At 48.7% G+C, this 12,667-nt stretch overlaps 1 protein-coding gene across 1 annotated transcript in view; it reads right to left on the bottom strand.

Annotated features, from left to right (window-relative positions):
- The window catches only part of ALDH2 (aldehyde dehydrogenase 2 family (mitochondrial)), a 28,120-nt gene extending 15,871 nt beyond the window's left edge, over nucleotides 1–12,249 (bottom strand). The window contains exons 1-2 of the mRNA XM_012663480.1: nucleotides 12,087–12,249; nucleotides 646–750 (exon numbers count right to left, since the gene is read on the bottom strand). Of these exons, the coding sequence (XP_012518934.1) occupies nucleotides 646–750; nucleotides 12,087–12,200 (219 nt within the window). The 5' untranslated portion in view covers nucleotides 12,201–12,249. The remainder of the gene's footprint in view (nucleotides 1–645; nucleotides 751–12,086) is intronic.
- Nucleotides 12,250–12,667: the final 418 nt, after the last annotated feature.

Here is a 12,667-nt window from a genome sequence, read left to right as displayed (position 1 = left end):
TGCTGATTCACTTACTCAAAATTTTTTTGTTGTTTTTGTTTTGGGACAGGGGACTCACTATGTTGCCAGGCTAGTCTCAAACTCCTGGGCTCAAGCGATCCTCCTGCCTCAGCCTCTCAAGCAGCTAGGACTATAGGCATGAGCCGCCACATCCAGCTCATTTACCAAAATTTTTGTTGGCATATCGTAGTTGTGAAAGTAATACATGCATATGGTAAAGCTTCAACCATACAAAAACAGAAAATAAAAAACAAACCCGGCTGGGCGTGGTAGCTCATGCCTGTAATCCTAGCACTCTGGGAGGCCGAGGTGGGTGGATCGTTTGAGCTCAGGAATTCGAGACCAGCCTGAGCAAGAGCAAGACCCCGTCTCTACTAAAAAAATAGAAAGAAATTAGCTGGACAACTTAAAATATATATAGAAAAAATTAGCCGGGCATAGTGGTGCATGCCTGTAGTCCCAGCTACTTGGGAGGCTGAGACAGGAGAATTGCCTGAGCCCAGGAGTTTGAGGTTGCTGTGAACATAGGCTCACCATCAGCATAGGCTGATGCTATGGCACTCTAGCCTGGGCAGGAGAGTGAGACTCTGTTTCAAAAAAAGATACAAACCCATCCCTGCTCTAAGGTAAGTCATCAGTTCTCACCTTGTCTCCTTCAGCTACCTGACAGATGACCTCTCCAGTGGCCGGATTGACGGTGGGAAACGTTTTCTTGCTGACAGCGTCATGCCATTCGTTGTCTATGAAGATCTGCAATGAGAAGGAAAGAAGTTCTCAGAACCTGCTCTCAACCTAATACTGATCACCAACTTTTATTATAAAAATAATCAGAACAAACAGGAATTAGCATCAAAGTAGTGTGGCCAAGAGATGAAAAGCACCAGCCTCACAGACAATCTATGTTGGAATTCCCAAACTCTGCCAAGTGACCTTAGGTAAGTCATTTGACCATTCAGTACCTTGGTTTCTTTGAAAAGCGAAGAGAATGTTTCTACCTATTCTAGTTATCTACCACCGAATAACAAATCACTCCAAAACTCGGTGTTTAAAATGATTTATAATCTCTCACAGTTATGTCCCTGATTGTGTTCAGTTGGGCAGGCCTTCCTTGCGTGGCCCCGTTCTGAGGGCAGCTGGGGCCAGACTCATCTGAACTCAGTGGGGCTGGATGTGCAAGATGGTGTCTTTACTCTCTAGTCTGGCACCACGTGACTGCTTGGGCTTCCTGCCTGCATGGCCGACTCAGGCTAGTCTGACTTCTTACAGGCTACTGGCTTCCCCAGAGAAAGTGTTCTGAAAGACCCAGGTGGAAGATGAAAGGCTCCCTAAAACCTACCTTCAGAAGTCACATGGCCTCATTTCTGCCACCAAATTCTGTTGGTCAAAGTGAGTGACAGGCCCAGCCCAGATTCCCAGGTAGAAGAGAGAGCCTCCCCCTCGCCCTGGGAGCAGTAACAAAGAATTTGCAGTCACCTTTATTCTGCTACACTACTGTACAAGGTTGTCGCAAGAGCTAAATTAGATTATTCTTTCATCCATTCAGCAAATGTTTAGTGATACCTGCAATGGATGAGGTATGCTCAAGGGCTGAGGACATAGCGGAGACAAAAACCAACCAAGCCCCTGCTCTCAGGGTACTGTCTTTTCTGGTGGGCACAGAAAATAAAAAAGCAATCAAATACACAAGACAACCTCAGATTGTAATGTTAAATGCAAAAGAGAAAAACAGGATCCAGAGAAAGTGACTAAGGGGTTGGGTGGGGTTATGGCCTTCCCGAGGAGCAGACCTTTGACTTGAGTCCTGAATGATGATGAAAGGTGCCTCCCACAATGAGGAAGGGAAGGAATAGCAGCAGAGTGACCGCAAAGGCTCTGGGACACGAACACGTCTGGGTGGTTGAGGAAAAACAGTGGGGGCCAGAGTTACTGGTGAACCAGAAGGGACAGGAGATGGGGTCAGGGAGGAGGGAGGTCTGTGAAGCCCTCAGGTCAGCATCTGGCTCCTAATTCAGACCAGGCCATCACTGTCGTTGCTGTTGTATTGACAAGGACCCAGCCAAGTCTGGGAAAAGACCTCGTTCCTCAAGAGGCCAATGCCAGGGAGGTGGAAGCCTCTTCATTTGCTCAGAGAAGAGTCTTTACCAAAGCTGCTTAATAAAGTATCAAAGTTTGCCCTCTGCTCCCAGGAGCCAGGCACTGGTCTCAGAGGAGTGCAGAGATGAGAACTCCCAGCAAGCTATTCTCTTCAGGCTTGGGAAGCTTGTCTCTTGGCGGGTAAGGGGGTCCACAGTCACTTCACCAGCGCTGGGGCAAAGGCCACAGTGAGGTGAAGGAAAGGACGTTTGGCTCTCTGCCTGCCTTCCTCAAGGGGTCTCTTTGGGCCCCTCATCCCATCATGGCCTGGCCCTGGCCTGGAACCTTGGGGAGTCATCTGTAGTCATTCCAGGCCAGAGTCTAGGACCAGGAACAACAAGACCAAGCCACCAAGGGAAGCGTGGAGCCTGGCTCATACAGGGCCCAGGAAGGGGTGCCAGGCTCGGCAGGCCAGAGCAGAGGTTCAGACAAGAATCTGAAAGAATCCGGGCTCTTTTGCTCCTAGTTTTCTTTTTATTTTGAGATAGGGTCTCACTCTGTCGCCCCAGCTAGAGTGCAGTGGCATCATCATAGCTCACAGCTATGAAACTCCTGGGCTTGAGCGATCCTCCCGCCCCAGCCTCCTCACCGGCTGGGACTACAGGCACGCACAACCACGCCGGCTAATTTTTTTCTGTTTTTAGTAGAGATGGGGTCTTGCTCTTGTTCAGGCTGGTCTCAAACTCCTCAGCTCAAGGGATCCTCCAACCTTGGCCTCCCAGAGTGCTAGAATTACAGGCGTTGAGTCACCACACCCGGCCGCTCCTGGTTTTGACACACAGGGCAAGGCCTTCACTTCTCTGGGTCTTTGTTTCCTCATCTATACAATGGAAATCACAGTAGCACCCCCTTCATAACGTGGTGTGTGAGGCTTCAAAGTGTCCGTGCTGAACCTAGCATAGAGTAAGTGCCCAATGCTGGGATGATGGCGGGGCGGTAACCAAGTGGCCAGGTAAGGAGCCAGGTAGGAGCCGGCCAGGTAAGAGCCTAGCAGGGGTCAAGCTGAACTTTGCTCTGCACAGTCCCTGTGGTGGAATCCGCAGCTGTGCACCTGAGGGCTCTTCGCTTTGGCAGAACGTGGGTAAACATTAACCAAATATTTGGAAACATGATTGTGTGGTATCATATTAGTCTATTGATCATTCATTTTTAGGCAAATAACATTTTTGTTTCTTCCCACTGGAGGAGGGCTGGGTCATTTCCAGTGGCGGAGGTTGGCGGGGGAGGGGGGTGGTGCGGTGGCATGGGCATGGCAAAAAAGAGCTTGGGTTTGAAGCCAGGCAGACTTTGCACCTAAGTTCAAGTCTGACTCTGCCATGCTTGGGCAGAGGACCCTGGGCACATATGCTCCCCTCTGAGAAGCAGCCTCCTCCTCCTTCTGGTAAATGCGAAGGAGAGGGAAGCTCCCAGGGCTACCGGGAGATCAGAGCCCACACCCTGTTAGGATTGCATGGCACTCACCTGCATCCACTGTGGGCATCTCTCCCGTCCTACCCCTGCTAGCTTACTTGACAGTGAGCAAGGGTGGAGAGTGCACAGGAATGCCAGGCAGGAGGGGGTGGGGTGAGTTTGGTTGGTCTCATTGCCCCCACACAGCCACCTGCACGGCACACAAACAGCTAGCACAACTAGATACTCATTATGGGCAGTCCCTGTACCAGTTAATGACCTTGGACTGTTCCCATTTAAACCTCATAGCAAACCTAGAAGGTGAACTTCATCCTCTGCACTTCACAGGGAGGATGCTAGGCACAGCAGAGGTCAAGCCACTTACTCAAGGTCACAGAGCAGTGAGTGCAGAGCCAGGATTGGAACCCAAGTCTTAGGGACTCCTGGGCCTGTGCTCTTGGCCCACTTCTTACAACTCCAACCTCTGATCATAGCCCAAGTCTGCCTTCAAGGAGGTCAGAACTCTTATTCCCGAATCTCCATCTTTATGGTTTACTTACGGCACCGTTACAGGCTGATTTCACATTTTTATTCCAGATGTTGTAAAAGGCACCAACCTCAAAGCCAGACAGATCTGGGCTTGAATCCTGACTCTATCTCTCACAGACTGTGACTCTGGGCAAATCCTGTCCCCTTCCGGATTCTTCACTGAATACCTCTGGAGGCTGATGTACAGCTCCTCAGCTAGGACCCTGCCCACAACAGGTTACTGCCATGTTGCCCTAGATCCTGCAGCTCTCAGGTTAAAAATCCTCAGGAGCAAGGACCAGGTCTGTACCCCTCCTCCTGTGTTGTTCCCTACACAGCAGCATACTAAATTAATTTGTGCTCAAAGTTTTAACTTTATTTTGCAAAGATCAGGGAGTGTGACTGGGAGAAGTGTGCCAATCTGGCTAAACCCCACCACCCCACCCCTTCCCCCCGGGGCAGGGCACCAGTCATTCCTCTGATTTAGATCATGTTTGCTTCCAAAGCCCTAAATTTTCTCAGTCACTCTTCACTGTTGAATCAGGCCAGATTTTCAACAATCTACCCACCCTTCCCAATTGATAAGATAAACCTGAGTTTGCCTAGCAGGGCCCTGGAAACTTCCTCTGGTCTAGATTTCCCATTGCTCTTCTCCTAGAGCCAGATTCGGTGGTCGCCCCTCCTCAGGGGAGACGCCAGGGCAGGAACTATTCCCACGCTGAGCCTCTGCCAAAGCTCCGCCTCAAGTGAGCAGTTTCACAGCAACTCTCTTGAATCAACACAAGGGCAGACTCCAGGCCAAAAGCTTTATAGCCTCCTGGTGTGAAACCCAAAGCTTGACTTACATAACATGCTTAATTCCCTAACGCTTGGGCTTGGCGGGCGGGCCGGCCGGGCGGTGGGGGGGCGGGGGGTAGCACAGTCCTAGCTCACACTTGCTCTTTATATAGTTTCTAGAAGTAGAAAGATGTCAGAAGTTGCCACTTTGAAATTGGACTGTTAGCAAAATGCACAAAGCTTTTCCATGAAAATACTCTAATTTCTACACATTTTAATACATACTTCTCCCTTCGTTTTGTAAAAGTTGGATTCCTTCATTCACACATTCGATAAGCTTTAACTGACAGCCAGCACCATGCCAGGCACTAAATCAAACAGCTGAGTCATGGTGCCTTAGAGCTGAGGTCCTGGCAAGGAGAAGAACAATCAACACGCAACCCAAGTCAGTAACTAGGCGTCAGATGGTGCCATTAACGGGGTACCTGCAGGGCAACAGCACGGACAAGCTGGGGGCAGGAGGAGCTGAAAGGACCCATGTGGCTGCAGAGAGCAGGTGAAGGGAGAGCAGGGGGCTCTCAAGTCCACCTCCTGTGTGCCAGGAACTGTGCTCGGCCCCAGGGAACAGGGGAGAGCAGGACAGACACAGCCGCGTCCACTCTGAGTGTGGATAACAGACTTTCCATTTCCTAACTTGCTCTTCTCAGTAACAATTTATCTTGGACGTTATTCCACAGGCAGATCTTCTTCATTATTTTAAGCAACATACCATTCCTCAATATGGACAGACTACAATTTATTTAACCATTTCCTACAAATGCACTTTTAGGACAAATAATGGCTATTCCAGCAACACCGCTGCAGCAAATACGTGTTGCCCAGGCTGGCCTTGAACTCCTGGCTCAAGCAGTCCTCCCACTTCAACTCCTCCTGAGTAGCAGCAAACATCATTTTACATGCGTTTTTGCAAACCTGGGGCAGATTACTGTGTAAAAATGAGAACTGCTAAGTTAAAGGATATCTGTTTTCCAGGCTGGGCGAAGACATGGTCGTGGTAGGGGCAGGAGGGGCTCAGAAGCTCAGGCAGGATCGGCACGGGGAGCAAGACAGCTGAAGCCCTAGTGTAGTCATCTCCCGAGGCTTGCCAGAGACATCCTGGCACCTGACCCCAGCCCTCCCCTCCTCTCCCCCATGCCCAGGACCTTTGGCTCTGCATTCTTGGACTTTCACCGCTTCCAAGTCAGCAGGGCTGATTCTACTGCATTCTGTCTGCCAGGCAGGCACAGCTTTGATTTGGCAGCAACCTCTGCCTTGCCATGATTGCCTTCCCCTGGCCAATTTCACCACCCACCGCGTGTCCCCATGTTCCCACTCACATAAACTCCCAAATACTTTGCAGTAAGGCCCTGTTCAGTAGAAATATTGGGCTGCCATTAAGCAACCCTTTCCCTCAGGCCTGGAGCACAAAATTGTAAACATAGTTTCATAAATGGCAACCATTGGTACACTCAATAAATATTTACTGCACTGAACAGCAATACTATGCCAAGCCCAGTGCTAAGTGCCAGGAATACAAATGTGAACAATACAAACATGGCTCCTCCTTTCTGATTTCAAAATTTGATTCAATTTTCCCTTAAATATTTATACACTTGTCTGCCCAACAGAGTCTGGTCATGAGGCAGCACAGTCTGTGCCTAAGGGCTCAAGTGGCAGAGGTGGGCAGAGCTGAGTTTGAAGCATGGTGCCAAACTTCTAACTTAATGTGAACTTGACCTCCCTGAGCCTCAGTTTCCTCACCTGAAAGATGGGACAGGAACAAGACCTGGCTTATAGAGTGGCTGATAGGATGAAAGGTGAAAACGCAGGTAAAAGTCCTCAGTACAGGGCCTAACAGATAATAAGTAATCAATAATCATGACCATCGGATCAAGGAATACATACAATACACACATTCCAAACTCAACTTGACCTCAATACCACAGCATTATTATAGCCCAGTCACCTATAACTCAGAGTCTGCCCCACAGATCCTGGGCAGGCAGGAGGTATGGAATGCAATTTATGTTCTCTGATTAAAAAAAAAAACAAAAAAAAACTTGTTATTAGAAGCAGAAGTAACTAAAGTGGGGCCCAGTGAGAATCTGGGTTGCCTAAATCTCTTTTTACAAAGGCTCTTAAAAATCCTCCTAAATAGGCCAGGTGCGGTGGCTCACGCCTGTAATCCTAGCTCTCTGGGAGGCCGAGGCGGGCGGATTGATTGAGCTCAGCAGTTCGAAACCAGCCTGAGCAAGAGCGAGACCCCGTCTCTACTAAAAATAGAAAGAAATTAATTGGACAACTAAAAATATATATAGAAAAAATTAGCCGGGCATGGTGGCACATGCCTGTAGTCCCAGCTACTCGGGAGGCTGAGGCAGAAGGATCGCTTGAGCCCAGGAGTTTGAGGTTGCTGTGAGCTAGGCTGACGCCACGGCACTCTAGCCTGGGCAACACAGTGAGACTCTGTCTCAAAAAAAAAAAATCCTCCTAAATAGGCAGGGCACTGTGGCTCACACCTGTAATCCTAGCACTCTAGGAGGCTAAGGTGAGAGGATCACTTGAGGTCAGAAGTTCAAGACCATCATGGCTTATCTTCTGATGCTGGGAAAATAATAAAAAAAAAAAAAAAAAAAGGAAGTACAAGACCAGCCTGAATCAGAGCAAGACCCCGTCTCCACTAAAATTAGAAAGAATTAGCCAGGTGTGGTGGTGTACACCTGTAGTCCCAGCTACTTGGGAGGCTGAGGCAGAAGGATGGCTAGAGCCCAGGAGTTGGAGGCTGCAGTGAGCTATGATCCTGCCACTGCACTCAGGCCTGGGTGACAGATTAAGACCTTGTTTCTAAAAAAAAGAAAAAAAAATTTGCTCACAGGGTACTAAGTATTAAAGAAATAAAACATTTCAATAAAGCCAGAGTCCCCTTTCATCACTCCCCACAAGCACTGTTCCCTATCCTGCCCTGCCCACTCAGGCAGTTGCCACCCTCACACCAAGCAGTATTTTCCCTCCAGTACTTATACACATTTTATATGGGGATATGTCTATTTACATTCAATATAAAGTTTGGTGCCAGACACAGTGGCACACCTGTAGTCCCAGCTACTCAGGAAGCTGAGGTGGGAGGATCGCTTGAGCACAGGAGTTCTGGGTTGTAACGCCAATCAGGTGTCCGCACTAAGTTCAGCATCAATATGGTGACCTCCTGGGAGTGGGAGACCACCAGGTTGCCTAAGGAGGTGAACCAGCCCAAGTCAGAAATGGAGCGGGTCAAAACTCTCATGCTGATCAGTAGTGGGATCTCGCCTGTGAATAGCCACTGCACTCCAGCCTGGGCAACATAGTGAGACCCCATCTCAAAAAATAAATAAATAAATAAAATTAAAATAAAATAAAATAAAAATAAAAAATAAAGTTTGGTTAGTGCAGTTTTAGTTGGTTTCACAGTGTTCAGAGTGCTGGACATTTTTCCCCGTGAAACATTGTTCTTGAACTGTATCATTATTCATACAGATCCAGCTAATTCTTTGTTGCATGCATAGAGCTATTCCTTCCTATCATTGTAACACACGTTGGTCATCTATTTCCTGGGAGCCCAGCCTGGCTTATTTCCTACGTTTTTGCTAACATAAACTATTATATGTTGCAATGAATATGTGTGTAACACCTGCCTGCCTGTACTTCCAAGTGAGTTTCTACCTTGGAGACTTCTATGATGCTTGGCTTTTTGTACTGAGGATGTATTACTCTTGTCATCAGAAAATTCAATATAGGGAGACCCTTTCTTCATTGCCTTTTTGTCGATTCTCTCTTTAGTTTCTGAGTGCTGTGGTCAAGAGACTAAGAATAAAGATACAAGTTTCATTCACCCCAAACTCCCATTCAACTTTACCACAACCTAGTTCACTCCTTCAGGAAACAAACTATAAATATAACAGCACCTACATCAAATGCAGTTTTATCACCATTATAATGTAAGCTCAAAGTATCTCATTTAAGGCTGCAATAAATATGGAGGCACCAGTGGCCATGAGCCAGGTACTGCCTAGGGCTGAATAAGCATCACCCTGTTTGGTCCTCACAGCAACTCTATGATGTCGATGGGATTTTACCCCATTTCACAGATGAGGCTGCTGAGGCAGAGTCTACCCTTGCACACACTTCTCTTCTTCCCTAATTTACTTTTCTCCATAGCACTAATCACCTTGTGCCATACTATGCACGTCACTTATCTACCTTTCTCCACCTCCTAGGATGCAGAGGGGATTCTGGTCTACTTTGTTCATTGGCACTGGGAATGAACAGGAAATGTCTGTTGAATTAATGAACCTCCCCAAGGTCTCATTAACTACTGAGTGGCACACACTCTGAAATGGTGTCTCTCAACATTCTCTTCTTTGTTATTATTGACAAATATGAATTGGTGATGTTGAAGATGAAATTATTAGCCATGCCCTAGCCAGAGGGATTACTTTGCTAAAACTATAAGTCCCTTGGGTTTTCCTTTGAGTTGTCTTTCCAGACCTTAATTACTCTCCAAGTCACAGAGGAAAAATGAATAAAAATTGAAAATCAGTTTCATTGACACAGGTGTGTCCCCGAAACTTGCCAAGGATGAGAAATGTCACTCTTCCAGAAGCCTGACCGGCATCAGTTCCCCCTACAGGTCCCTGCTGGGGGAAGGAGAACTCATCCCAGAATCTTTCTAACCCAACCAAGAAGTTTACCTACCCTGTGGCCCCTCCCAAGACAAGTAGAGGCAAGAAGACACCAGGAAGGTGGGCTAAACCACTCCACGAAACCTCTTTTGGGTTGAGAAATATGAGAAAGTGTCTGTCTCCCCAACCGCTACCCCCATCTAGGTGAAACTGACCGACTTGGAAAGCAACTTCCTCCCAGGAACCCACTTCAAATGCCCTTGAGAGAGAAAACCCAGCACCCGCAGAAGCAACTTCGAAGCCAACCTAGTAGCTCCTTTTTGAGAAACTGACTCCAACAGTTCACTGAACTTTAAGGAACCAATAACCTCCCAGGGAAACGTCCAAGAATCTAGTTTGAACCCAGAGCCCCTGGTAAGAGGCCTTGGCACTCCTGCCAGTGGAGTCTGCAACAAGGCAACACTGGAAACAGTCCAAGGAGCTTTAAGAGGGGCCAGTTCCAGCACGGTGCTGCCACAGAGTGGAATGCTTTGCAGTCCTTGGAAAGAATTAAAGAATTAAATAAGAATGCACTCAGAGTGATAATCCAGACACATTATTCAACGAGAGAAAGCTTCAGAACGAAAGTGGTAGCATCTCATTTATGTAGAAAAAAAAAATTCTGGTGCATTTGCTCACTCGCGCTCTCTTGTTCTTTCTTCCTCCTGCACTCTCACACTCTAATAAGTGCAAACAAAGTGTCTGCAAGATTACATTCCCACCTGTTAAGACTGCTCTTGGAGGGACCGCAGTGGGGTCTGCAGAGAGTTTGATGTCAGTACTTTGTATGTTTATGCCCAGAGCATGTGTTACTTTTAAGATCTCAGACAATCTTACAAAGAAAACAGCTGTAGGAAGAATTCACTCTGCCCCTCCAGCTCACACTCCCCGAGTAAATCTGGAGAACAGGACGTGTTATGCACCAGGCCTGGGTGCACACTTGGACCCAGATACCTCACCTCTACATGAGGACAAAGGATGAAGATCTTAATCAGATTCTGTGGCCACAAGGGTTCAGAGTGCTTGGCGCCTCTCCCTTGAGGACACTTCTGCTAGATCTTTTTGATGTTCAGTCTTCCAAGCATGAACTCCTAGGTTAAACAGTCTACCAAAGGAGAAACAGCTGCTGCAGTTTTGGTTTGCGTTATGCAAAGGACATTTTATCTTTTTTTATTCTCTTGAAAATTACCTTTGTAACATTCCTTAAAATCACTCAGATGTGGCTTTACCGGTCACCTGTGTCAAATCTGCAACACTCAGGGCCAGACGAGCAGGTGTACTGTTGAAAGCAGCGGGCTAGGAGCAGGCTCCACAGCATCCTGAATCAGCAATAACCACAGAGCATCGGTGGTCCCTTTATTCCCCCCCAAAGTTGCAACATACTGTGGAGTGTTCTAGTTAGGGGCTTATTCTTGGGAGTCTAGATGTGAACCCTAATTTTGCCACTGACTTTGGTCTTTGGGCAAGTCACTAAACCTCTTTCATCTGTAAAATGAACATAATTACAGTCCTTACCTCAGGAGGCTGTTGTAAGGATTACATTAAACAATGAAACAGGTAGATGCTTAGAACAGCGCCAAGGGCAAAGGCTGTGCACAGAGGACAGGAGCTGTTATTAACTATTAAATGTCTGATTGATGAGGGCCTGTGCTAGCCAGACACGTGACCTCCGACCTCCCCTTCCCATTTTACAGAAGAAAAAACTGAAGCTCAGAGAACAGCAGCCAATTGCACTTGTTGCACAAACAAAATGAACTCTTTAATAACCAATTCCCCTTTCTGTGAATGCCAGCACTTTACCCAAACTCAAAGAGCAAAAAAGTACATTCCAAAGTCTTGATTGAGCAAGAAATCGGCCACAGGAATGGGTTTTATTCTGGAAAGCCCCTTCCTGGTTTGGTCAAAGAGAGCCAGCTTCGGAAGCGGTGGAACCATTTGGGACCCACACCCTGGAGGCCAGGCTCCTGGGCCTCTTCCCGGTTCCCAGCCAAGGAAGCAGCCTTGGCCTCTGCCTTAGTGAACTGGTGCATCTCGGCTGGAAATTACCTCTCCTTTCCTCCTTTTTCCTTTTGAACTTCTTGGCCGAGGGCGTGAGTTAGGGGGAAAGGAAATGATCAAGGAAAACACAAAAGTTCCTGCAAAGAGAGACTTAGACGGACGTCTCTGGGTGGGTGATGGTGGACACCCTGCGCAGGCAGGATCTCCTGGGGGAGACCAAGAGGCCGGAAAGGCAAGGACCGTTGGGGGAGGACGCAACCCCGGAGTCGCCGCTGGAAAACCGAGCGAGGCTGGACTAAGACGAATGAGAGTCACAGGGATCGGATAAAGGAACCGGGGCTGTCAGAGGCGGCGAAAGGGCCAAAATACCCGCAAGACGAAAAAGGGAAGGCGTGCGTAAAAACCAACCGCAGCAAACCTTTCGAGCCCCAAGTGGGTAAACTGAGGCCGACGGCGGCGCGGGGCCTGCGGAGTCTCAGGCCAAAGAACAAAGCGCGGGCCGGGGCGGCGGGGAGGGGGTCTCACCTTGTTGTAGAAGATCTCGGACTGCTGGTTCGGGGCCGGCACGGCCTGGGTGGCGGCGGCCGACAGGAGGCGGTGGCCCAGGCGGGGCCCGAGGGTGGCTGCGGCGCGCAACATGCTGCAGCTAGGCCGGCGGTGCAGACCCGAGTGCCCGGAGGACGCGTGAGCGGGGCGGGCTGGGGCTCCTGCGCCGCGGTCTCTCCCCGCCCCCCAAACCCCCGCGGCCGCCAATGGGCAGGCGGGGCGGGGCGCGGGGCGGGCCACCGCCTGCCACCCTCCGGCCAGGGCGTGCTGCTGGCCAGTGGGGTGAGTGGGGGAGGGCGTCGGAGCCCCTCCACGCGCCGTCACCAACCCTGGGAAGGACCCGACCTGGGGAATTCAGCTCGCATCCAGGGGTGAGAACCTGTGGCCTTGGGGCCACGTGTGGCTCTCCAGATCCTTGAGTGCAGCCTTTTGACTGAATCCAAATTTTACAGAACAAATCCTTTCATTTGTATTTATACATTTCTGTTCATCTTTTATATTTTTACTTTATTTTTAAAATGCATGTATTTAAAATACCAAAGAATAAAATAAGTTTCCAC

The sequence above is a fragment of the Propithecus coquereli genome, unplaced genomic scaffold (genome assembly GCF_000956105.1).
Source record: "Propithecus coquereli isolate 6110/MARCELLA unplaced genomic scaffold, Pcoq_1.0 Scaffold81, whole genome shotgun sequence".
Lineage (NCBI taxonomy): Eukaryota > Metazoa > Chordata > Mammalia > Primates > Indriidae > Propithecus > Propithecus coquereli.
The sequence above is the reverse complement of the archived record's forward strand: the minus strand, read 5'-3'. Positions and strand labels throughout refer to the sequence as shown.